We start from the raw sequence: 26,901 nt of genomic DNA on the forward strand, positions 1-26,901 counted from the left end.
TCGTGACTCAACAGTAGGGTCTCCCTCAGCCACACCACAGACTCCTACTCAACGCAACACATGTGTTTGAAATAAAAGGAATCTGCACATTCTTGATTAATCAAACCTCTTCCCCGCCTTGACATTTTTTTCTTTACACATTTCTGTTTTGAGAGCAACAAGCAGAAAACATGTCATCCATGCTAGCAGAGAATAAAAATTCAAAGTACCAAGAGTCTGAGAAATTACAATATGCGTAATGAAAATACTGAGCAGTAAGTACAGATTACATGTATCACATACAGACAATTGCTCATCGACAGCACACAAGTCCTAAACTCTTGTCAACACAACAATTTCTGAGCAATTCTGTGGATTCAAGCAGAGAACTTCTATGGTAAAACTAATATATGTAAACTGAGTCGTCACTCACACATATATCAACATGAAGACCAAAAAGCATAGTCTGCAAAGAGTTAGAAGATAGACAGCTTTAATTTCATAATCTCTTCTTACACAGATATATTTAAAGTACAATGCAAAAACCTTAAAACATTAACCATAGAATCTTTTCTACTGTCACTGTTACTACTGCCTTGTGACAGTTGCCCTAACGAGAATGAAATGTGGAACACACCTTCCTTTTAAGGAAGGAACACAGACCTTTACAAAACTTCTTGAAAACAGTCTTAACTAGACACAGAAACCCAAGGCTGCTCTCTCCAGCCTGGGAGTACACTAGCATGAAACCAACTTTGCATAGAATGTATCTATAAAACTTGCATTAGAACAGCACATAACGTTTACAGAAAATAAAATGTTGAATCATACAACTGTGATTTTTGTTCCATAAACCAAACATATTATTTCAGCATAATATAAGCAGAAAAGAAATAATGACCTGTCACTCATGGATTGCTGAGACTACTATACAGAATCCTGAGCACATGGCACGCAAGTACAATATTTATCTTTTTTGGAATTACCTACTATTTTTGGACTGAAGAGAAAATAAATGCAATATTATATTGTAAAATGTAATGGCTTTAGGAGAAACAGGTCATTACATTTTTTCTACAGAAGCAAATAAGACGCTTTAAAGCAAAAACATGAGGATAGCAGCTCTTTTAAGAAAAGCTCAACACTCCATTTAGTCATTTCCACCACATAACTTGAGTAGGATTTTCCGGTAATCTCCTGAAGTATCACCCTGGAAAGAAACACAGAAAAAGAAGAGCTCAAGACTTGTGCTTTGAAATAGAGGAAAAAGAAGTGTAAGCATCCTAATCATGACATTAATGACCAGAAGAGATGAAACCAGGGCTGAAAGAAAGCAGGTATTATCATCTTAAAGAAAAAGAAAAGAAAAAAAATTTTAAACCTGCTAATTAGAAATCAGTCTAATACAGGTACAGAGTAAAAACCACTTCTTCCATAACTGGAACCAGAAGTGTCCATAGAGAATATATGTCTTTAGTAAACTGAATTTGGTATACAGGTTCAACTACTCACCTGGGAATAGTTCAATACAAAAATCTCACTGAAAACCTCTCTTCCAGCAAAAGGTATGAAAATATGGAAAAATTAATACAGAAGTCCTTTTCCTTGCAGTCAATATGGATATTTTTCCAGGGGCAGCAAGTGAAAATTTACTCTTTATTATGTTCAAACATTAAAAAAAATACTCTGATACCAAAAGATCTAAAGGGGTTTTTTTCCCCCCACAATTAAAGAACGTTTCTCTCATGTTGTAGGCGGTGAATGTCAGTATGGATGCACACACAAACGTGCAACTAATCGCAGAAGGCCCTGCTAGCTGAGTTGTGCCTGGTGCTCTTAAAAGTAAAAAGCATTCCCTGGGAGCTGCTTGCTAACTAGTTTTGGCTGATGAGGCTTGCCCATCCTTTCCACACAACAGTTTCAGCTAGCGCATTTATCTCGTCCTCCATCTTCAGGCATGACTGAGAACTGCTTCGTCCAGATCAATATTGCAATACTGACAAAGAGACCTTCAAAGATCAGGATAATTCCTGTGCATGTCTAAAGCAATCTACAAAATACAAAACATTCCTCTTTATATATGTGCTTAAAGGAAAGAGCTGCTGCCCACTTAAAAAACAAACAACCACCACAAAACCCAGAGAGAAGAATTAAGAACTTCCTTTCTGAGGATGTTTTTGGCTCTACTTTTACAGAAATAACAAGTAGAGTTTCCATGCGCTTAACTGTGCACACGCATGCCCCATGGTTACTGAAACCAAGTTTTGAGGAAGTTCAGCCCATTATACGGGTATGGCTTGTTTCTGAACAGTAAAAAGAGAAGGGCAGAGGGTGGCAAGAGACACACACCACTTACCCACCAATGTGTCGCTGCTTTTTACTCACACATTGGTGGTTGCAGGGCATGAAGCTACTGGCATAGAAGCACATCATCACTCCAGAGTTAAACACTTGGTGCATGGGCAGAAAGACCATATAGTTGCTAGCAGAAGACTCACATCAATACTTTTTGGTGCACACTATCCTTCACTACCTTTGCAGGATTCCTTCCAAAGGCCACCAAATTGCAGCCCCTCCGTGTCAACAGCAGAAGGAATAAACAGGGGCTTAACAGATTTGGCACCTTCATTACAAGGTAAATGAAAGTAGCACCGCTCACTCTCCTCCAGGTCTTATTACCCTCCCGATTGGCCAGGCATCCTCTTGACTGTTGCTGCAGCATTTAGTAGCAGCAGTAGGGTGGATCACCTGCTAGAGAATCTGAAGTTCAGTCTATTTCCAAAATCTTGGACTTTCAAGAGTAAGAGGAAGCCATCTTTTAAAAGCATATTAGGAATTTTACACTCTTTCAGCACACATGAGGTAGAACACCATTGTTACTCATTTAGAGGACTAAGCAGTTTCTACAAGATCTATACAGACTTCGGGGAAGAGACTGGACTTAAAACCACATCTCTGAAACCCCTCTGGACAAATTTCCCTCTCTTTCCTCGTCTGTTGGCTTCCTTCCCATCTCTAGCTCATCTAGCCCCTGTGCAAAAGCAAGTGCTGTCTGTGCTCTGGCACTTCACCCTCTACTCTCCGGACAAGTGCAGCAAACCAAACACAGCCAGCTACACTCAGTGCAGTTAACAGCTGTTCAGTGAAAGAATCCACATTCCACTAGAAGAAAGGATGTCACAGCAGGGAAGAAAAAAATCTCCAAGTCTTACAGTGATATCTGTGTAGAGGGATCTGCCATACATCCGTTTGTATTCTGCACGTATGTCCAGCAGGTCAACCTCGCTGCGTGACACCATGATTCGAATCAGAGTTCTGTCTTTCGTTCCTGCTCCCTGAAACAAACAAAACAACCATATGATGTATTAATAATATGTGGATTCTGGATGATACAGTGCTAGTTAAAAAAAATCATCCCCCCACAAATAGCCGTTTATTAGCATAACTCCATTGACTTCAACAAGCTTGAACAGGATTTGGCCTATCATGCTTTAATAAATTAAATTCACTGGTGGGACACTAACAGTAATTTCTCTGCACAAGAACACTTAACAAAAAAAAACAAGGGAGGGGGGTTGTCAGAGGGATGGGGGGGTCAGGAAAGTTTGGTGAGTTTAATGGTCTATTTATTTATTTCAGCTAGACCTCCCTACTTAAGAGATATCAATGAGTCTTAAGCACATTTGTGTTTTACCAGGTGAAGACTTGCTTTAAGGTACAGCTGTAAGCATCTCTGTGTTAAGTGGATCAAATTAGCTAGATTTTTCCAGCCTTTCATAATAATGACTGCATCTTGTTAGTCATCTGCCCACTGAAAAATGTAATACCGTCAGCTGAATAATTAATTCCAATGATCTCTACAAGCATTTAAAAAAAGGAAAAAAAACCAAACCAAGACCCCCACACTATAAGTTTATGTATCTTGTCACAGGCACCTACCTTCATAGCTTTCTGTAATCTCTCTGCAAAAAAAGCTGGTGTGTTCTTGAGGCACTTAACTGCAAAAAGAAATAGTATTACAGAAATCAGGACTTCCTCCTCAGTCAGAAACCACAGTCATTCTTTGAGCTCACCCTACATAGTCACATGCTTTAATTTTACGCAAACATACACTTGATACAATGCAGCTTCCACTCCTTCAGTTAGTCACTGAAATGACTTTTAACCCAAACAGTAGCTGCAATGAAGTTAATGAACCTACTCCACTTCACGGCTCAAAGCGAGCTTTTTCCGTCACTAGAACCAAGTAGCATGAAGCAGCCATGATGCATCTTTGAAGTCTAATGACGAGATTCTTGCTTATGAAGGGAAAGGAGGGGATGGGGAAGGGGCAGAAGGCTTGAAGGAACACATAGTTAGTGGGTGCTCCTGGCTTTTGCCTAATTTAAAGGATTTTTAGGCCATGCATCTGCAAGGTATGACAAATTCAAGTCCTGCCCTAACAAAAGTTGGGGCAGAAACCTCACGCTTATTTTGAAGTTAGTTACACACTTTTTTGTTAGCCACAATGTTCACCAGGATTCCTGAAAAATTGTTGACATGCTTATTTAGTAATGGCTGGATTTTATATTTAATTAGCACAGTTCATTAGCAATCTGAAAGAGCAAAACTGTAATCAAATTACTGTCACATTAATCAGGAGAGTGAAACTCATCAGAATTAAAATCTATATATTGATCCTACGTTAGTTACAAGTAAACCATCATGCAATCTGTGGCAAACTACACAGAAAACAAACCACACCTGACATTTTATAGCACAAAAAGGTATCAAAAGCAATCATGTAAAACCAATACAGAACAAAAAGGGTAAACCTAAATACTTATTTCACAGCAGCACACATTCTATATAGGAAAAACTACTTTTCTGAATAGGAAAATGTAGATGAGAGATAGCGGTTCACCACACGCAATTGTCAATGATACATATAATACAATTCAAAAACAAACGACAAATGAAATGTATGTTTCCTCATCGCTGTATTTAGCTAACACAACACACTTGCACTTTAAAATGTTTGAAGATGTTATTTCAAGTTACCAGTTGTACAATCCAGAAAGCTTTAAAGAAAGCAAAATTAAATATTTTCAATTAGCAAAACTTTTTTCCTGAAAATGAGGTTCACAGAACAAATGATGCTAACATCATTGACTGATATAGATTTGTATGTGTGTATATACGTATAAATAAAAAACCCAAACAATAATCTATTCAATAAAGGAGTTATTCAGTGAATATTAAAGACAATTCTGGCTCAAAACACTACTGACTTGTCTGCAAGCTACAGTCCCAGTTCTGAATCTGTATCCACACGGAGACCTGCCAAGTGACTGCAAAGCTCCATGAAGTCAAAGGACTTCCAAACTCCCACAGTACAGTTTTGTTACCGAGGCAATCTCTTTCTACAAACACGGAGAAATATTTCTTTTCCCTACCTTTGGATTTCTAACAATACTTTTTGAGGTGACAAATTCTGAATCCTGGAAAAGGTCTGCAAGTTTATCACACCAACAGAGCTGGCCCCAGTTTGGGTCATTAAAAGGCCGCTATAGCGACAGCTTGGCCACGTAGAGTAAGAACAATGGTTACATAGTTCACATCAGCATAAGACAGGAGTGAAGGAAAAAAATAAGTGATGCTTTTAAAGTTGATTCCTATTTCACAAGATTTTGTTTGAAACCAACAATTGTTTGAGCCAAATGTCCCCTCCCATCTTGTTTGCAAGTGATGCAAAGTACATTTTTTCCTATTCATTTTGGTAGGAGATTTTTTTTTTTTTGGAGTTTTTCCTTTTTTGTTACATCACATTTCTAGTCACTACCATATTCAAAACCAAAGAACAACACTTTTAAAGCAGCAGCTCTAGATGCACAGTAACTTCACAGTAATAAACACAAAAAGAAATGAAGATGTATAGAAGCAGTCTTGTCTAAGAGACGAGAGACAAAAGACAAGAGAGAGAAAGTCTACAATTTCATCTAGAATAAAACATTCCAAACAAAACTACTGCACAATGACTTGGGGCTTTGTCCCAACCTCATGGACGCTAATGACCACCTCCCAAGAGACAACAGTAGGCTTGAGGTAAGAGTCTTTACTCTTCAGAAGTACTGGAGGCACTCAAAACCAAAGATTTAACAAAGCTGTAATCACAGGAAATGTGAAAACAACCACCCCTTTAAAATCAAATTTAAGTTTTCTTTCTGCTAAAAAGAGATAGAAGTAATCAATTAGAGGGTTAATGCCTCTATTTTGCTTGATTTCCAAAGCTGTAGCAAATATTCCATTCTCACTGACTCAGCAGTTGGTACAAGTTCTCGTAACCTCTTAAAACAATGCCAAGTACAGTTAATAATTCTCTCCCCACTTTAACATGTGACATTTAAATTCTGCAGCTGCCTGAAGCAAAAGCTTCATCTGTCATTCTGAGGTGAATTAAGGACCCTGCTTTACTAACCACAAGTGACTTCAGAGAAAGCTCAACATAAAAAGCAGAAAACTGGAATTCTCGCTAAGAACAACCTGAGCTGGAGTCACAGATGCCACCATCTCAGCCAGCTCTAGTGGAATACCAGGAACGGACTTGCCGAGACGACACGTACCTACTGCCAGCATGCCCTTTTCCAGGTCTCCAGACATTTCACGACATATGCTTTTTTCAATGTCCCGGTTACACATCCTCTGGTACTCGCTGAAGACTGTTAATGAACGAGGAAGATTTCAGGAGTCAGTCTCACAAAAGAGGTGGCACTGGTGCATGCTGGATGGCTTCATCTCAACTTGATACTACAGTATACTTACAGAAGTCTTAACATCTCAAAGACTAATACTATGTTATCAACCATATTGTTCAATTTACATGTCATCACACTCCTTCTAGCTTGTCTAGTTCTGTCCTTATTTGGAAAGGGCTAGACCAAAAAAACCACTGTAAGGGAAATAGTGCAAATTCTTCTAGGAAAGCTTTGGGTGTCAATAAAATTAAGAAGAAAACATTTAGGTTCTCTCACACACACACATCCCTTTCCTCTCTGTATCAGTGCCTCAATATGTAGCACATTTCAAAAGTTCTATGTAGTTACTAAAACATTCCCACCACCACTGACTGATGTAACACCTACTCACTAGCGAATGAAAGGAGAAGGGAAGGATTGCAAGCATCCTGTACACACACAAGCACGCAAAATTTAAACAATTCTAGTTTTTCAATTCTTTTATCAGAGAAACATTTGAACAAGTATGACCCTCTACCTGCCCTGATATTCAAGAAAGATTATTATAATGTGCAGCTCTTGCATGCCCTTCCCCTCAGCAGAATTCACCCTGCTTTTCACTAAGGTATCATTACGCTCATTTTACAGATGGGGAAATTCAAGCACAGAGCGGTACTGTACATTTCCATCATTACATACAACAAAATCAAGTTATTGTTTACATAGAGGACACCATTACCTGCTCTGAGGTGGGCCCTGCTTCTTGCGCACAGAATGGCGTTGAATTTGGATTCATCAGTTCCTAGACGGTTCTCTCCAGCTGCATATAGCTCCTAAACACAGAAGGGAATTCACACTTCATTACTCACAAAAGCAGTCAGGCTGAAAGCTGAGCTACAGATCTGTTTCCTTACAGCCTCTCCTCCATTTATAGTTATTTCTTAGTCCATGTACTGCTGGAAAACAGGAGCAAGCAATAAATGCCAACTAGTTCTAGCCTTCCTACAATATGCTATGCTTGCGGTTTTCCTAGCTCACTGATGCGTCACTGCTCAAACACAGGAGCTCCAGATTACTAAAGGGTGGGGAAATTGTTTAAGAAGTACCTGAAAACTGTTCTTCCTAACAGGGCTTACATCTAGCTTTTTTCCTACGCCTCTAGGTATTTTCTGAGATGTTCTCGTCTTTTGGCGAAGACATACAATGTAGAAAGCTAATTACATTACTATTTATATGACAGTAGTGTGCTGAAAGGATCCAGGGTTTTCTTTGCTCTGTGGTGAAACGGAACACACAAAAAGGAACGGGGCAAGAGTTACTAGGTCCAACTGCCTTATTTGCTGCAAAAATCCAGAGTTCCTTAAATAACAGGTAAAGGCTAGTGCAGGTGTTGAGTTGATTAAAATTTAGTCCATACACTATCACCTCAACTCTCTTTGAACCACTCCCTTAAGAAGCAGCACAATGGAGTCAGCAACACCTGGAAAAGCTAGAGTTGACAGAATGAGAGATTTAAACAACCCTACAGACTCCATTCTCAAGAGCTTCATCTCTGTAATGGAGCTACATGGCTCTAAAGCTCCGCCTGGGCTTTTCATATCACCTCCACCCAATGAAACATAAGCACTGTATCAGAAGAAGTCACAAGGTGTCCAAAACTAAAAGCAAGCAGAAACCACACAAATTTCAGTGTATTGAGCTGTGTATACTTAGAAATGACGGCGAGTTTCTACTGACCTGCACATCTTTCTGGACAAGAGCCATGTCAACACTTGTACTTTCATCTCTGTTTCCCTGAAAGAATTTGAAAATACAAGTGTGTTACTGGGGGGCTTTTTCAAAAACCAACCCCAAGCAAAACCAAAACCTACAAACACATACCCACAAAACCCAAACTCCGAAATCCCAGGAAGTGCAAGTACCTGAGAAAGTGAAATTAGAAGCCGCTGAAAGTGTCCAGACGTGTCACTTTTTATTGCTTCCTCCAGAGTTTTCTTAAACTCTGGAAGAGAAACACAGTTGTGAATCATCATACACCCCTGCTCGTTTCCTAAATTCATACTGTCAGTCAGTGATTAAGGAAGGAAGAAAATTTTGATGGAACTGTAACAAATCTAACCTGCTTTATAGACCCTGTTGAGTTCCTGAATATGCTCATTGCTGCGAGAAGCTAAGATTTCAATGAGACAATTTTCATCTGTGCCAACGCCCTAAAACAAAAGCATAAGGAGAAAACACACTCTTCAGATTCTCATCTTACTTCTACAACACAGTGTAAAAGAAACTTAATAAAATTATACAAATACAATTCAGAACACAAAATACAATCCAGAATATTATCTTGTTATACAAGACAAAGCAAGTAGCTTAAGTGCTACTTATAACACATTTCTAAGACACAGACATGTAGTAAAGATGCAAATTAATTAAAATTGTGAAAACTATATTTCATTTTAAAACGTCATCCTTCACACCAGATTGATTCATAAAATGATGACAATTTCTTCTACTGTTAAAGATTAATTTGTAAACTCTAACAGATAACTTTCACCAGCTAATAGATGGCAGCTGCAATTACAATATCACTAATGTTATTTCATCCTCTTCGCTACTTCAAAATTGCAGCTATGTAAGTACTGACTCAATAACAGAAATATATTTTTCACCTTCATTTAAACATTGTCTTGACATGTTTGACCTGTTTTTATTTTAAAACCTAAAAGTTTATAAAATAGTCTGATCACTTTAAAGAGAAAGTACACAACACTTCCATAATATTTTAGGAAAGGTTCAGTGTGGGCTAGGAAAATACACTTTTGAGGTGGGAAAAAAGTTGATAAGAGAGTACACCCTACCCAAAATCTTTATGGACCTAGTTGTCTGAACTCTTCTTGAGCACAGAGTGTAAAGTCACTGGAAACTCTAAGTTGAGCGGTCTTATCACTTCCATCACAGCTCGAAGCAAAAACCCAGAAACAACAGCACCCCAGGCAGTGGCTGGCTGAGGAGAGACCTGGCTCAGTGGCTTACTCAAGACTATGTAATAAATGAACTGCAGAGACTGTTAGAAGTCGAGTTTCTGCCTTTTTTGTGGATTTATTTATTGATATATTTTTTCTACAACACAAACCTATTAAACAGCCTTTACCTTTAACCTATGGGAATAACATTTCCCAATTTTACTATCATGTACCTCCAAGAAACAGGGTACAGATCAGTCGAACAGTGGGTTGCATATCTGGATGGAGAAGAGGGAATGTACGTTCAAACTTTTAAGTGACTACCAAAAATATTATCAGCTCAAATATTTCCTCTATTTTATAAATTTTTATCTCCTACACAAACCTTTATAGCTTCCTTGATTTCATAAGCATCAAACATGACAGGTGTCTTCATCATTGCTAAGATTGTCCTCTCAAAGTTACCTGATAGCTCAGACTTGAGATCCTTGATCAAATCCTAACGAGAAGTAAAAACAAAGAAAAAATGCATAAAGACCAGAACTGAGAATTGTAAGCACCAAAATTGTGGAGTTTAATGAGAATTCTTCATGCATAAGCATCAATAATATATCTTCAAAGTAAAGCTATTTCACTTAACAACACTGAAACCAGCATAATGCAACATGTATGCCTAGGTAATTAAGGTCCAATTAAGTAGACTGCGCAGACCAAAGAGTCAAAATAACCACTAGGCAGAGAAACTGCTTTATATGTTTCATCTGAAACACTGCATGAAAAAGTCAAGAGTGAGTAAAAGCAGAACCCTAAGCAGGCTATGACTTGTAAACCATCTTCCCCTTAAACAACTTCCAATCTTTTTTCCCCAAACACTCAGACTTTTGACTTCCAATGAAGCAATGTAGGCTCTTATTTCTTCTTCCTTGTGTTCTTATTATGCATTTACCTTTCCATAAGCTGTTTTGAAGGACAGGATGATCTGCTGCCGTTGCTTGTTTGAACGACTTCCAAGACAATCGATAATAGCCTGCTCATCGGTTCCTGTACGTGCACACAGACACCACAGAATTAGTATGCACGTCATGTGAGAACACAGCTTTCTGCTTCCATTTGATCCTATCTCTTCTAAACCCAGCCAAAGGATGTGTGTGCCTTTAATTCATGTACAGTATCTCTTCTTGTGTATGACCACGGAACTTCAAGCTCTACTCCCAGTCACAAACACAGTGAGAATACAACCCCCCCCCAACCCAAATATTAAACTCACGATGTTGTTTATGCCTACATAAACTTCCAACAATTCTTCTGATAACCGAGGACAACCATACACAACCTAGCCCACCCAGTACATGCCTAACAATGGAGAAAGAAAGATCAGTGCCGAATCAAAGCTGCAGTCCTACTTTTAACTGAAATGTAAATCCACAGACTGCTCACCAAATCCCTTCATGGCCTTCCTTAAGACTTCTGCATCCTTCAGAGGGTCAAATCCCGGTGCATCGGTGATTGTGCCTCGGTTTCTATGCTAAAATCAGACCGAGTTGAGTTGCATATTAGTGTCAATCAGTAAAAGACCGTGTTTTACTGCTCAGGAAAGATGACTGCTGTTACCAATTTTCTTTTTCTTAGAAAAGTAACAGAGACAACTCAATAAAACCCCCACCTGAAACAATTATTTCATTTCTATACCCAAATTATGAGAAAATGCAAGGTCAAGAAGGTTCACTAATATTAAATCTGCTGTCCAATTAATTAAGGCTTGATTAAACTGTATATACAACTGGCAATACTTTGTTAAGTTAGGAAATGCAAATTTAATTAAATATGAATTCACACTAAATGTTTATTCTTGGATAACATGGCAAACTAGCATTTGTTTCAAGTCAAATGGGCCTATACTGCTTGCATTCAGAAAGGATCCATCTCTCTCTTTAGTCAAACTTCTTTTCATGACTTTCTTTCAAATGTTAGGGTCAGTACACTTATATACACAAATAAAATGTAAAGAAACATATACATGGTCACATCTCAAAACAAAAGCACTAAATGCTCTTACTAGTACAGGAGAGACCGTAGGTCCTGTCGTTCCTGGGTAAGAGGGCATAGAAGGATTCACAGCAGGGCCTGGTGGATAGCTTGGCATGGGCTGCTGCCCTGGGTAAGTGGCCGGTGGTTGTCCTGGATAGCCCATAGGCTGCTGCCCAGGCGGTGGTGTGGGCTGGCCCGGCGCAGCCCCGCCTGGGTATGCTGGGTAAGCTGGCATTCCTGATGGTGGATTCCCTCCAGGTGGAGGATACCCTCCGTAAGAGGGCTGTTGACCTGATGGAGGTTGCCCAAAGCCACCCGGAGGGACGGGGGGATAACCCCCAGGTGCTGAAGGATATGCGCCTTGTGGTATGTTTGTCCCTCCGAAGGTTGCTGCAATGTTGGATGTCTGCAATGACAGCCAATAAAGCAAGAGATGAGAAGGTGTACAAATTACTCAGTTTAAATAACGTGCTTAATAGAGTACTAGCACCCAACCAACACAGATAGTTCGTCATCCACAAAATAACTCTGCAATCATCACGTCTTACTAGCAAGCAAGATGGAAAACACACCTGTATTCAGCTGCCTTGCTTTACTGTAATCATCAGCTGCCATACATCAAGAAGCAGAACCAACAGACACATACCCACCCCTGCATCCAGCACTACACACCACTCACATGGAAGGGCGCCAATAGCCACACACCTCTTACTCTAAAAACTTACACCAATTAATCCCAGCAACACAAAACTATGCTTATCCCTTCTCTGGCCATGGCTGTCTTACATGACCACAGCGTCATCTGAGTGCAGGGATTTATTATGAGCAACCTCTGGCTGTTTTATGACACACCAGGTGCATTAGTAATTTACAACTAGCAAGAGTTCCTGGACTACATTTGGAAAGACATTTGCAGAAACTGCCACCAAAGATACTCCGCTCCACATGCGGTATCATCTTCCCACGTGACACGCTCGGACCCTCTTCTACAGAGGAACCGACATTTGATGATTGCAGCGTTCTCAGAAGCTGCAGATATTGCTATGTGCACCCGAAACAGGTTGTTGCTCATTTTGACTGCTGGCTGCCAAATTACTTCATTTAATCATTGCCTCAGAAGGGCATCTATAATGCAAATGTCTCCCTACAAACTAGGCAGTTGTTGTGCAGCATAACAGATTTCTGAAGACTAAGTTGTCAGAAGTGTCACTCACTTCTACTCTATGCAAAACAGAAGAAAAAAAAGTCACATTGGAAACATCAGCATTTTCTTCAATCAATGTAAAAGGTTTTTACTGCCATCTGTTAAGGATCAGCGCTTATAAGAGATAGCTGGTCCCATATTCTCTTCAGGGATGAGTCATCAATAACTCAAACTGCACACTGTTCCTTATTCACACTGGCCAAAATCCAGGTAACAGGCAAAATCCGGACTGAGTTTGCCAATGTGAATATATTAACAGTGCATAGTCAGAGCTAATAGTCTGTTCCCGTAGTCCTCTGCACAGCAAAAGCCAAGTTATATTACTTTTTCGTCCATGACTTTTGAAGTTAGGTTCTTAAATCAACTTTTAACTAGTGGTCTACTTTCCTAAAATAAGGAATTGCTTGCAGTAACCATTTTCTTCAATAAATTATATTGAATGCCGAACACCTAAACAGACCAGACAAAGGCACAGAACTCAAGCGATAAATTTCTTGGTGGCAATGCCAGAAACACATCTTTGTGCTTAAGTCACAGTAAAAGACATTAATTGAAAGGAAACTCACCATTCCAGCCATGTAGTTGGGATTGAACTGACTGGCATAGCCAGCCACATTTTCTAGACCAATTGGAGGTGGATTTGAAGGTGGATAGGCAGCACCACCCCAAGGACTGCTACCTGAAATCAAACACAGCTGTGCTGAAACAAGAAACTACACCTTTTTAAAATTATTCCTTACCTCTTATATTTCTAATGTAACGTCTGTTCAGCACTAACAGTTTGGGAGAAGGAAAAATCAGCTGAAGTAGTGCAGGGTAGCAGTGCAATTATGATATAAAGAGAAGCCTCACTCGATATTTCTAATCACAATAGTTATCGCTGAATCCCCAAGTTCTCATTTAAAACAACTCTAAACATACTTGAAGGTTAACACTCAAGAGCTAATACTGTAAACACTGCATTTTGACTAGAGAGTAGATTCTCTTAAACTACAAAGTTGTCTGGGTATTCCAGTAGGAAGATATTAATTCCTTTTAGGCTGCTAATTTGAGAGATGTCTACAGAGCATGATACGGTACATTCACGGATACCCAAGTCAAAAAACGTGGCTGCACACAGCAGTGCAGTCTTCTCCGCACAGCAGCCTAACTACGCCAGAATATTCCGCTGAGGAGTAGGATTTTTTCTGCCCCAGGCCAGTTTGGCTTCTCACTGTATGCTGCTTCCCTTTCTAGAGTTAGCTTGCCTAACTCCACATTTGTCCAAACCCATATGACTCCAGTCCTTTCTTTCTGTCAACAATACTAACAGCTGAAAAGTTCATTACCAACAACTATAAAGTTCACCCTGATATTAATCAGTAGTTAGATATTTCATCCACTTCATATTATTAGAATCAATATCCTTTTAAACAGCCCTCTCCTTTCCATATACAACCGTCTGCCTGAGAATAGTGAATTAGGGAAAATGTCATAATTAAGGCTCTAGTTTTTTGTGGGATATGGTTTTTAATTGCGTGACTGATTTCTTCCCATACTCATTTTTCGCACCACCTGCCTTCAAGACTCAGTGCCGACAGGACACTGTTCCTTGACATTTGTTGATTTTGGTCAAATTACGACCATATCCTAGTGCCGTGTGCTTCGTTTGACATGAATGAAACTGGGCCTCATATGAACACATGGCAGACCACTCGTGTTATATAAATCAGAATCCCCAGCCAAGATAAAATAGGACTTAAGCAAGCACAGAAAACAAGTCAAGAAAACCCGCAGCAGTCTTGTTCTTCATCCATGCCACCCTTCCACTCCAGATAAGACCACCACTGCCATTTAAAGTTTACTGCATCTAAATGACTTACCTGGGGCTGCTGGTGGATATCCACCCGCTGGGGGATAGCCAGGGTAACTCATTGCAGAGATCTGAAAAGGATGTGGCACACAGTTATTTTCTGTAATGCTTCCCTAATTACACCACATAAAACTAACAGGCAACATGTTTGCAGTAGCCAGTTATCGAAGTTTGGACATAAACTGCACAAGTTGCACAGGCTCTTCCCTGGAAAACCTCTTCCCATTTCCTTTTGCTGGACCAATAAACATGTTCAGATAACTAAGCGGTTGTAGAGTTACTCCTCAGACTATTTTTCTTACTCATTTCAGTTACTTACTGCTCGTATTGTCTATTATGTTGTTAAGGATGTATTACTTGAAAATACTTACTTTACTGGGCTACTTAAGTCTCAAGACATTTGTGACCTATACAGAATAGTCTTATTAATCAAGAATAGAAAAATCACCAGACAAACAAGCCACAACTTCAAATTAATAACTCTATGAGAAGTGTTAGAAGGCATTTAAAATGCAAATGCCTGCAAAAGCGCAAGGTCAGAGTATGAAGCGGAAGGGGGACGCTTCACACTTACAGCACTCCCATAAAATAGGAAGGGTTTACTGAAAGGATAAGATCACTAGAAGAAATTTGATCTCCCAAAGTTGACAGTGCCTCTGTCAGCACAGAAGTGCACAAAGTCATTAGCTGTCCAAAACAGAAGTGGAGGTCAAAAAGGAAGAACTAAATGAAGGTCAAAACAAAAATTGTTTTCCAGAACACAGAAAGCCTTATTTTAAACAGAACAACTATCAGGAAGAAAGGTAAAAGTAACTCAGGGAGCCCGTTTCAGATGAAGAAAACATCCACAATCAGCCTTACCTTTCTCAAGGTTATTTTTAGCGGCAATTCCCAGTCTATTCCCAATCTGCTGTGCAAACAGCATCCCTTTCCTTTCTTTCTCCTTTTCCTCCTAAAGCACTACCTTTTGCACCAGGCTTGTTTTGCTGTGTTTTAGATTTCAACTGTGGAAATTTGTTTTGGGGTTGGGGGGATGCTGTTTTTGTGGGATTGCTTTTGTTTTGCAAAATCATTTCCCTTTCAGGTTTGCATGGCTCTTTTGCATAGCAACAGTGGAATGGAAAAACACCTTTTTAAAAATACAATTAGGAAATCTTCAGTTTGTTTAAAAACTGTCTGGACTTCATGCTGCATGTACTTATTTAAGTTTAATGACAGAGAAATTAACTAACAGAAATTGAAATCGACAGAGCAGACTAAAAGTTATAACCCTACCTTACTTCTACTCCAGTATGTAAAGTGTCTAAAAGATTCCATAAATAAGTGAACACAGTTTCGCTGCATTAGAAAAAGCCTCTTTACCAGTAAATCTATAAGGGATGCCTTTAACTGGACATTATTCCCGTGCATGCAAATTGAAGCACTGTCCTCCTATTTGTCCCACACATGAGGAGACCAAGCAGGACGCATGGCTGGGAAGCTTGCTGACATTTGACAGAACCAGGCTTTAAATAAGTAAACTGTCAATCACAAATGGCCACATTTCAACCTCAGGAAAGGTCCTGGGAAGTCAAAACCACCCACAACCATTATGGCCTAACTCTGCATATTCAATTGGAAGAACAGGCTATGGATTAGCTAACATGACACTGTTCACAACCAGATTATACCTGAAGGGAAAAGCTCAGTGAAATTTTCATATTCTATCAGATGCTTACAAGATGCTGTCCGTAACATGGTAAATGTTTTTCCCACGCTTCCTTCAGCCTTGGTTTCAAATGAGAGCTTCACTGCAGCACTAAGAGCTTTGGATTAACTTAAATATCAAGGTTGTTGCTAGCATTTCTTTTACTGCCTCCACACAAAGCAAATGACATTTCACAAGGCCACATTAAGAAAAACATAAATGTTCAAAGAGGTTCCAGAGCAGATTCTTGAAAGTTCAAAATAATGCCACTACCTACAAAATAGTCCTTCTCCTACTTGAGTGTTTGCTCTAAGTAGCAGCATCCTTTATCAGATCAACTCCTACAGCTGAAAACACAGCAAGCTTTTGATTATACATGCACTTCTCTATGTAATTTTTCATTTCATATGCAAACACAGCACATAAAACCAACAGCACCAAATCCGGCATACAAGACAATTACTGCACACCATGCACAAGGGAGTGCAAACTCCATACACAGCAGTCATCAGGGAGAGCAAGTTTGTTTTTCCAGGGGCGCCCAATGCATACCCTACATTAAGATTTGTTTCCTATCCATGTCCACTTTTTAATGCTAAAGCTAAATCTTGGGAAAAAGTCTCTGATGGCCAGCCCTCCAGTTCAGCAAAATAACACATTTTTACTTTTGAATATTCACTGATGCTAAATACTAACATAAAGAGCATAAAGGTATCGAGCAGCTACCTGGAATCTTTTTCAATGCTTTAGAGAAACAATATTGCAGCCTGACCATCTTCAAAATGCCACTGCACTTCACAGCAACTTTACAGAACCTGATAAAGCCAAACACTTTAATGAAGGAGACACAAACTCAGGTTATAAACCCCATCCAAATAGCACTTGCAAGATATTTTTCTCCCAATGGAATCATAACTGCTGAAGGCAATGTCTTCTGTTTCCCATATGAGGACTGATAAGCCCCCAAGCTTATGAGTCCAAAAAGCAAAAACTCAAGATTTGTGATTAGAGCTGAAAGCAAAACATGTATCCTCCTCTGCTGGAAAAAGAGCAGGCAGCTTCCTCCCTCCTGGCGCTTCGCCATGTTCCTCGCAGCCTACACGGGCGTGTTGGATTGCTGGAGGGAGCTGCCAGGCCCCAGCCACACGTTGGAGGGGTGCGCACGGCAGCAGGGGAGCAGCACAGCCCGCTGCCCACGCTGCCAGCTCCGCTCCACTGCTGCCTGCGGGCAGGTATGCGTGCACAGGACCAGGGAGAGGCCAGCAAAAAAAAACAAAAAAAAGCATCAAGGGACGGCAGCTTGGCACTTCAGAGCCTCACTACACCAGTAACTGGCTTTATGTAATAAAACAAAAAATAAAACAGAACATAAAAAAGGAACAATTATTACTCAAGTCACTCAAAAAAACCAAAAATCCCACAACCCAGACTCTTAGCCTGCAAAATGCCCATTTGTCAACATGTATATTTTTGATACACAAATTATTACGGAATTGAAATTATTTTCTTTCCCTTGATGTGCAACCATATTTATTGATTTATTCATTTATTTTTAGCTTCATGTGTAAATCTAATAATGACAGGAAACTCCAAAAAGAATTATAAGATGCCTTTTCAATAAAGCTTTAAGTAGAAATTTAAGGCAAAAAAGCTTGCTTTTTCTTCCTCGTAGAGGGTGGGGAGCAATGGGATAGGCGTCGTTTCTCTTAGCGGGGTTGTTTGCTTGCTTTTAATCCCATGCAGAACATTCCTTTCAAATAGAAAAAAAATATCAGAAGAGCCTTTTAGCAACTAAAGCTGAGGTTGAGAAATAATGGCTAACTTCATTAGCAATCTGAAAAAAATGTTACTATATACAAAAATGTTCCACTTGCTTCTTTAAAACACTGCATTTATCTGGGACTTTTCCAAGGGGAAATTTTCCCACTGGTCTGATTCCAGGCAAACTAGATCCACAAATGCACCAACTCCTCATGGTCAAAAACCTCCCTGATCACCACCTTTTCCATACTTCATCGAGTCTCTGTTGGCCACTCCTCTAACTTAGCAAATATTTACCCCTCTAACTTAACTTTCCCAACCATACCCACAACCTTCTCTACCTTTCATCCTCTAGCCCATCTTCCCAAATTTCTTCTGCTACATCCACATCATCTTACTAAAATTGCTAGTGACGAGCAGCACTTGCCTGCTGACAGCAGAGCAGTGACATAGGCCAGGGAACAGAAGATGCAGAAGTCCGCCCTGCTACACAAACGCTGTGTGGGAGGATACAGGAACAGCAAGGTCTGTGTTTGCTCAGCCATAAAAGAAGTAGTGCGTAAAAGGAGGGAAAAAATCCAAACAAGCAAACCACACAGAGAAAGAGGGAGTGCCTTGAAGAAAATACAGACCAAATAGTGTTAAGGTCCTTCCTCCATTTCCAGTATTCACCCTGGAGGTCCACCCCAAACCTCTAAATAAAGGTCTGAGGTTTTACTCCCACAGTGGCTGTTGCTATGTTGCTTAACTTTGCAAGCCACGAACTGGCCAGGCTCTTAAGCATTTTCCTGCCACTCTGGCAACGCTAAGAGGAAACAGACCTGTTCATAAGAGATTAAATCTGTGATATACTTTCAAAGGGAATCTTGAAAATACACTCCTCTAAGCCACACCACAGCAGAAAAGGACTACAACTGGAGGTATTTGTAATGAAAATACAAATGGCACAATGATGGCAGAAATAAAGAATAAAGACAAGTCTGCCAGAAAACTTGTTTCAAGGTGCAGTAGAGGTAAGCTCAGCAAGTACATTCATGCCCATTCCTGGAATTTATTTAGTGGGTACTGTTCAGGCTCCAGCTACACCAAGGTCCAATAATTTGAGGTCAAAAAAGGATTAAAAGACCATGACCTATATGTGTTCAAAATAATTTGTTTAATTATGCCCATTTCCCAGGGAACAGAGTGAAGTTAAACACTTGGCCTTTACTTCTCCAAGTTAATTACCAGGATGTAGTACAAAAGGCTGCCTAAAGCTATGAATTACAGAACCTGCTCTGACACTGATCCCTGATTGTGAAACCAGCAGAAGAGAATTTATCACCTCACAACATGCTGTGGATTTTCATCAGAGGTGAACTGAGGCATCCACCACTGTGCTTTTGCAAGACAAGGACAAGCCACAGTCAGCATCATACTAGCTGCTATTCTACCAGCCTGAGGAAGATTTATCTTTGACTTACACACTGCAGCACAGAGGTTGTTCCCTTCTATACCAGGTGCAATATTCCTCATCCTGTCAGACAAAAAGCCCTAAGATTTGGGTTTCCATTAAGTCATCTGTGTATGTGACCCCTGCCTAGTGTTCCTTTCACTATGAAAAAACGGATTTAGCAGAATGGGTTCCCCTTCCAACAGGGCTTAAAGTAGCTGAGCTCATGCCAGCCAAAACTCAGGAAACCTCTTTTACACAGAGCTTAGTGCTCAAAGTTTGCCTTTAGGAACCTTTACTGGTCTTTATTCAAAAAAGTATATTTAAAGAGTACTAACACATCATCCATTTCCTACAAAAAGATGTTTCCTTAAAAAAAAACACAAAATGTAGCCCACAGTTCTGAACAGATAGCAAAACAGAAACAAATTCAAATAAGGCGGCTTTTTGAAACCATCTCTTTGAACTGCTTGCTAGCACTACAAGTCAGGAGCACTGCCAGTTTTGATGATCCTTCTAATTCAATATCATCATTATTATTACAGAAAAACTTTTTTAGAAGATCACCTAGCATTTTTTGACCTGCATCAGAAAGGTAGCACTGACAAGCCTTACTCAAAATAAGGTAGAGCAGAAGAAAGATGCTACCTCCAAAGAACAGCTGAATGGGAAGATGGACCCCCGTAAGCCGCAACTGAGCTGTAAAAATGTTAAATAGGAACAGTCATTTAACTGTTAGTTTTCAGCGGCAGAAGGATACACCATGATGTTACAGCCGTACCACTACAGGAGGTGATAGTGCCATGGCTCCTAGCCAAAAGTGCAAATATTTGCACCCCAATTCTCAAACCTCTAGCAATGAGAAGTTTTAAAACCACTGCTCATAATTTAAATTACATATAAGATTAGCCCACTTCAAATATTTTATACTTGAAGAGTAATTTGACCAGTGTTAGAAACACCTCATGCCTTTCTCTGTGTGGGAATATATGACCAAATTAAGATTCTCCAAGGTAGTGAAACAACTGCTTTGATGGTACCTGCACCAGTACAAACTTTGTATTTCATAGAATAACTTGTTAGGAGGGACCTCTGAGAGCATCTAGGCCAAAAGGAATTTCCAAGATGACTCACTTTGACCTACAAGTAGCACCTTTTATTGCTTGTTTTTATTGGCTGGTGAGAAAACAAAACAAAGATGACACCACATTCAACTAATACCTCAGAAGCCTGCAAAGGAGCATTCCAATGTAACAGGCAACTCGACCCCTTCACAACAAAGCTCCAATAACCAGTCCCCCTTGTCTCCTTTATGAGCTTGAGCGCACTCTCCTCTCACCGGGACACGTCCTCGACAACTCACGACCCACATCTTTCACAGAGGGTGAAAAGTGGAAAGGGAAAGTAGGCCAACCCCATATTCTAGCTGCCAGCAGAACCGGGCCTGCCGGAGACAGCAATGTAACACCACTCACCAGCGCTGAACCACAGAGGTGGCAAGTGGTCAAACAGGAAAAAGACCATACTTCTGTGCTTGGTTTTCCGGGCCTTTGTCTTAGGGGTCCAACCAGCAGACAACAGGGGAGAGGGAAAATGATAGTATAATGTTACCACTCAGTGGCAGCAGTTCATCATCATGAAGATCCTGCTTCTGCAGCTAAACACTTATTCCCCCAGTATACGGTTTCATTCAGCATCTGTGACTTTTCTGGGAAGATCACAGACCTCTCTGGGTTCACGTATAAGTCCCTACATATAACTCAAGGCATCAAAACCCAGAGAACTTACTTAGCTGAGCTGCATGGACTCTCAAGATCCATGGGCAGCAGGAACATGAGTTAATGCCAGGAAGCCAACTTCATTTTGGCTTCCTATTCTGCCCTGATCCAAGCATTTCTTCTGTAGCACACTCTTGCAATGTTCCCTTTGGAATATTTACAATAGAGACAGTCAAAACATATACGACAACACAGATAAAGACACTTTCCTAACAACACAACAAGCAAGAAATAATACCAAAACAAGTTTATGAGATGTTTGAAGGATTAATACAATGAGGTGGTTCTACTGCAAACTCATAACTTGTCATATGAAACAATTTGTTGTAAAAACCAGCCATGCTATAAATAGTCTGAATTAAGTTCTCAGCTGACTAATGCCTCAGGGATTTATACTCATCTATTTTAAGTTCTACCATGCAAGAAAAAATTTTTACATCATCAGTGCGAGTCAGAATAGGTAAATACCAATTACTCCGTTTCACAAAGTACACTGTGTGGGAAATCCTACAGAACTAAAGCAATAGTGTAACATTCAGTACTCTAAATCAGTTACTAGAAAAACACCTAATTGTTCATTTCACACCACCAAATATTTATTAGCTGCTGTGAACCGCAAAGCCAGGGAGTGGCCTGGCTGCGAAAGCGGAAGGCTCCAGCACTCCCCAGCCCTGCGAGGCAACAGGAACAAAGGGAAGATTAAAGTTTTCCATTAGGTCCCTCTGCCAGTACTTCCTTTATTTACATTGTTTGGGCTGCAGAATAAGCCAAATAACACCATGCTGTTCCAGTGACAACCCCCCAAAGAAATGCACACTTACAGAACCTTAGTTCAAAGCTGTACAGACGCACTCTACACTGCGCACCAAACGTCTGTGCTCTGCACCGGTCTGACAGCCTTGGGACTCCCCAGCTGGAAAAAAGGTAAATATGAGCTTGCAAATACATTAACTTTTTCTTAAAGGTGATGGCTTTTATGCTCTCTAGGCACTGAAGGGCTTCAACACACAGCTCTTCAGGAACACTAGGAGCTATTACTCATCTGTGAGCAAATGGGCACACTTTGTTCATTCCTGACTGTAAAGAAATACTGACTTTCAGCTGATCAATTACTTCTTTACAGGAATTGACTTATTCAGGAAAGAACCAATTCAGTATAGTAAACCAGAGAGCCAGGTATTTCACAACAACCATAAACAAGCAAGGTTAACAGAAAGCATGACTATAGCCTTCAAATACAGTCTGCGTGTGGGAAGAGCAAACTTTAGTCCTTAAAGCTTATTACTGAAAAAGAAGAGTTTTTTCCCCCTAAATCCTAACATTTGTGAAATACATTTATTCTCCTAGCCAGTGGAAAACTAAGTATTTTCAAAGCACTGCCAAATGCAGCCCATAACCACTTATTTAGACTATAAATAAGTGCAATGTTTATAGAATGACTGCGATTTTCCAAACTTAAAATTGTTCTCTCTAGCAACAACAAAAGGGAGAGTCACACTGTCTGCTTTAGGCAACTTAAGCACCTAATTTAGAGCAACTTGCTAGGCCAAAGGTAGAAGTCTAACATGCTTTTTTACCCAAGCAAGAGGTCTTTAGGTATGTGAATTAGATACATAAACAAATCCCAGCAAGTATAGCTTCACATGCATATTGACTGAATGGCTATAGTAAGTTTTAGTGCAAACAGAGGCCTTAAGAAGATTTAAAACTCATTTGGATCTTTAATATAGGATTAATTTTGTTGACAGTTCTGCTAGGAACTGGGATCCAAGAGCCTGAATCAGAGGCCCACCTCTCCTAATGATGAAATGAATACTAATTAATGGCTCCAAAGAAGGTAGGAAACTGTGAAGTGCTTCCTCAAGACAACAGCTGAGCTAAAGCTAGGACAGAGGGACCCATCAGTGACAATTTCCCAATGCCCTCAAAAAATAAACCACCCATACTTTGCAGTTAAAAAAAAAGGCTTTTAGCCTTCCCTGTTACCAAATAAGACAGTATCTTCTCTCTCAAACAGACAACACACAAGGAAAAAAAGGAGGCAATGTCTGGAAAGGACTTCTTTCCATTTCTTTGTATATCTTAGCAAATAATATTACTAGCGACCGGAGAGCACACTGATGCTCTGCACTGTACAGGGAACAGCCAGGCAGCGGGTCTGTGCGGGTTGTGTTTGCTTCTGAAAAACACACATGAATCCTATTCAGTCTAAATTCATACAATCTAACAACTAGCACTGGCCCACACTCAGCATCTGTAACAGCTGAAAAGGATGGATACAGTTACACACACAGAAAAAAACCCAGCTGCTAAGGACAGGCAGGATTGGCAGCCTGGTCATCAGAAGCACATAAACTCTCTCTTAGAAGGACACCAGCGAGTCCCCACTCTGACCGTAACTGACTCCAGGCTTGCCCCAGCCAGGGTCTAACCTCTTATCAGGATTCTGTAGCGAGCTCTCATAAAATCTTGAGCAAACAGAGAGCAACAATAGAAGTAATACACCATCAACGTTTGCTGCTGCCCTTTGGCTTACTCACCTACCACTTGTGGTACTGCATTACATTCTTCCCAGCTTGGGGAAGTGCCTGAAGGAAACTCAGCATTTACATCAAACACACCTGCTTTCAAATAAGCCCTCAACAGCAAAAGCAAAGGGGCAACCTCAGCTTTGGTGCATGATAGCAACTCGAGTTTCAAATGGGTGAAAGTGTTGCTCACAGGAGCGTAAACATGCAGCCTTTTCTTTTTTTCTTTTTTTTTTTTTTTTTAAAAAAACCAAGGCTCTTGCTACCTTCTTCAAAAGCAACCCAAAACAAAGGTCACTACAATGCAGCTGACAAGCCTCCATCCTTATTTCCAATAGTTTCTGTAATACAGTTTAAAAATATACCCAAACAGACACGTTTCAAGGTAGCAGACATAAATGATGAAATAAAAGAAATTACATTCGTGCTGTTACTCAGTTGTATACTCAATTCAAGGGAAGCCTCCAACTGCAATCTGAAACTGACAAGAGAAGTTTCTATGGATGATTACACAGAGCCTTAGCTAAAAATAAATTCCTTTTAATTTGTTAAAAATCCCTGCTATTTCTGCAGCCACCACTAAACCACCTGCCCTTTTTGACCACATCTCTGCTTTAACTCCAGCTTCCTTTTTTTATCCCTAGATCACTACCACAGAACTAAGACAGGCTCTATCTTAGCGCTGATTAATGCAATGTTATTGAACAGACCCTCTGGACGCTCCATCTTCTGAAACTTGCCAGAGATCCAGGAAACAGCAGCTCCTGTAGCCTTCAAACCAGACAGACTTCTTGGCTTGACTTTGTGCAGCAGATCAGATTGTGTGTTTTAAATTATTATCTAACATTACACGCTTTACAATATTTTTTCTTTAATATACTCTATTGACTACATAAATACCTCCATAAAATAGCTCCCTACAGCTGTGGGATGTGACTAGCCTTAGTCTACTAATTTAGACTTTTAGTTTAAATGTGACTTTAGTCATTAGTAACTTTTAGTGACTTCTGTCACTTCACAGAATTTCCAGTCTGACAATTCAAAACTTCTGGGGACTACAGAGAACAGGCTAAAGAAGAGATATAGCACAGGAACGAGTGCGACAACCGCTCCAGAAATTCCAAGTCCAGGTTCACAAAGATATTTTGGCTCCTAACTCTATACTGAAGTCAGGCAAGAGAAAAGTATATAAGTGTCATTGTTGACATAGACATAAAAACATTAGGCCCTTCACAACCTCGCTGAATCTGTATTATGTATGGTACATTGTATTATACATGGTGCTTTGGGGGCGGGGGGTGGAAGACGTCACAAAAGTAGCTACAGAGGCACTTCCAGGAAGCAAAAATTCAGCAGAAACGCAGCAGGGACTGGGCCACAGGCAAAACGGGAAGCAAAGCCTAGTGCAAGTTATCTGCTGCATCAGTGGGAGGAGAGTGGTCCACATGATTCTTACAGCAGTTCTAAAACAGGCAATTATAGAAATAACCAAGCTGTGGGGAAAGCAACCACGCACTCAAATTTTATAGCAGCCACACGCTAGCACCGGTTTTGTACCGGTTCTGACATGCTGTACGTGCTCCAGTTGAGCACTGACTCACTGAACAGAAAATACTGCGTGCCGGGGGGTGTCAGGGCACGGACCCCCGCCTCCTACAGCAGCCAGGCTTTTAGATGCACGAAAACCTGCCCGTTAGCTCCTTCATCAAAGCGCGCTGCACCGGCACTTCTCCCTCTCCTCAGCCTGTTTTATGCCCACACCTTCACCTCAGCCTTTCTGCACCAATGCAGCTGCCCCCATTTTTGGCTGAGCTGCTTTCCGTGCTTCTGCCACTCCCTCCAGAACATTTCTCCCTCATCTGTTCCTCCTTATCAGGAATAGGCTTCCAGGGACTACCATTAACCTGATAAACAAGGAAAAAAGATACCTCAAGAAAATACTCCCCACTGCCCAGCTTTGCTTCTCCAGAAACAGAATGGGGACAGGGAAGAACTTTTCTGAATACTGACATGTTTATGCTGTTTCCTGTCTGACACATAGTTACGTGTTTTCTGTCTGACACAAGATGTAGCAAGGGGTTAACAGTTTCTGTTTTAACACGCTTTTAGCACAGGTAGCATAAGAAAAAGTAAAGCACGCTACAAGCAGCTTGTAGAAAAGGATGTTTGGTAAAAACAAGCGTTGTGTAACGGCTCTGACAAGACTACCCTCTTAGGCTTCTTTCTCCTGTTAACCACACACACCAAAACCAAGAGCTCAAGATAAGCTGAAAACAGAGGCGAAGTACCGGCCTGCAAGAGCAAAACGCTCATTTTCCTCCGAAACCACCCCATTTGCGTAAAACACAAGAGCAGGTTTCTACGAAGTGTGGAGTCGCTGCGAGCCCCGACGACCCCGCCTGTCACCCGGGTGCGCCGCGGCCCCCCGCTCCCCCGGGGCACGGCGCGGCGCCCCGCGGCACTCACCGTCCCGTCCCGTCCCGTCCCGTCCCGTCCCGCCGCAGGGGTCGCTCCTACCGCGGGTCCCCGGTGGCCGCTGCCGCCCCTCCTCACGGCTCGGTGGCGCTGGGAGGCGAGGGCGGTGGCGGGAGGAGGAGCCGCCCGCCCCGCCCCGCCCCGCTGCGAGGGAGGGCCGGCGGCCTCCCTCAGGCGTCCGCCTTGTCAGGGCCCGCGGGGCGGCTGTGGGGCCTAGGGCTGGGCGGGCGGTCCCAGAGAGCAGGCCCGGCGCAAAGGCCGTATATAGTGAGGCTGCGGTTTCCTAAAAAACAAAACAGACGGGTAAAAAGAGTAACTCCCCCCGTCACACGGGCAGGCTGGGCTTTCCCCTGCGGTACTTTGCTCCTCAGCAACCGTGTGAGAGGGGCGCAGCAACACAGACCGAGGGAGGTGGGGGTCCAAATCGGATTTAAACCCAGAAACTGATGGCTTTCACCAGAAACTCAGAAAACATTCAGAAAATGTGTTTTCCAGGCAAGGTGG

The 26,901-nt window shown here is 41.0% G+C and overlaps 1 protein-coding gene across 4 annotated transcripts; it reads right to left on the bottom strand.

Moving 5' to 3' along the window:
• Window positions 1-455: 455 nt before the first annotated feature.
• Window positions 456-26,519, bottom strand: ANXA11 (annexin A11). Of its 4 annotated transcripts, none has more exons than XM_064464884.1 (15): window positions 26,404-26,519; window positions 14,747-14,807; window positions 13,451-13,563; window positions 11,709-12,086; window positions 11,090-11,177; window positions 10,599-10,693; window positions 10,038-10,151; window positions 8,812-8,902; window positions 8,615-8,694; window positions 8,430-8,486; window positions 7,432-7,525; window positions 6,582-6,677; window positions 3,919-3,977; window positions 3,192-3,314; window positions 456-1,189 (listed from the first exon to the last, which is right to left on the bottom strand). In XM_064464884.1, exons 2-15 carry the CDS (start codon window positions 14,796-14,798, stop codon window positions 1,130-1,132), a joined length of 1,500 nt encoding a protein of 499 aa, XP_064320954.1. In that variant the 5' UTR covers window positions 14,799-14,807; window positions 26,404-26,519; the 3' UTR covers window positions 456-1,129. The 4 variants fall into 4 exon arrangements, with proteins under 4 accessions (XP_064320954.1, XP_064320952.1, XP_064320951.1 ...); XM_064464882.1 differs by having other exon boundaries at window positions 26,409-26,512; XM_064464881.1 differs by having other exon boundaries at window positions 26,389-26,404.
• Between the last annotated feature and the right edge of the window lie 382 nt (window positions 26,520-26,901).

This window comes from Phalacrocorax carbo, chromosome 13 (genome assembly GCF_963921805.1).
Source record: "Phalacrocorax carbo chromosome 13, bPhaCar2.1, whole genome shotgun sequence".
Taxonomy (NCBI): Eukaryota; Metazoa; Chordata; class Aves; order Suliformes; family Phalacrocoracidae; genus Phalacrocorax; species Phalacrocorax carbo.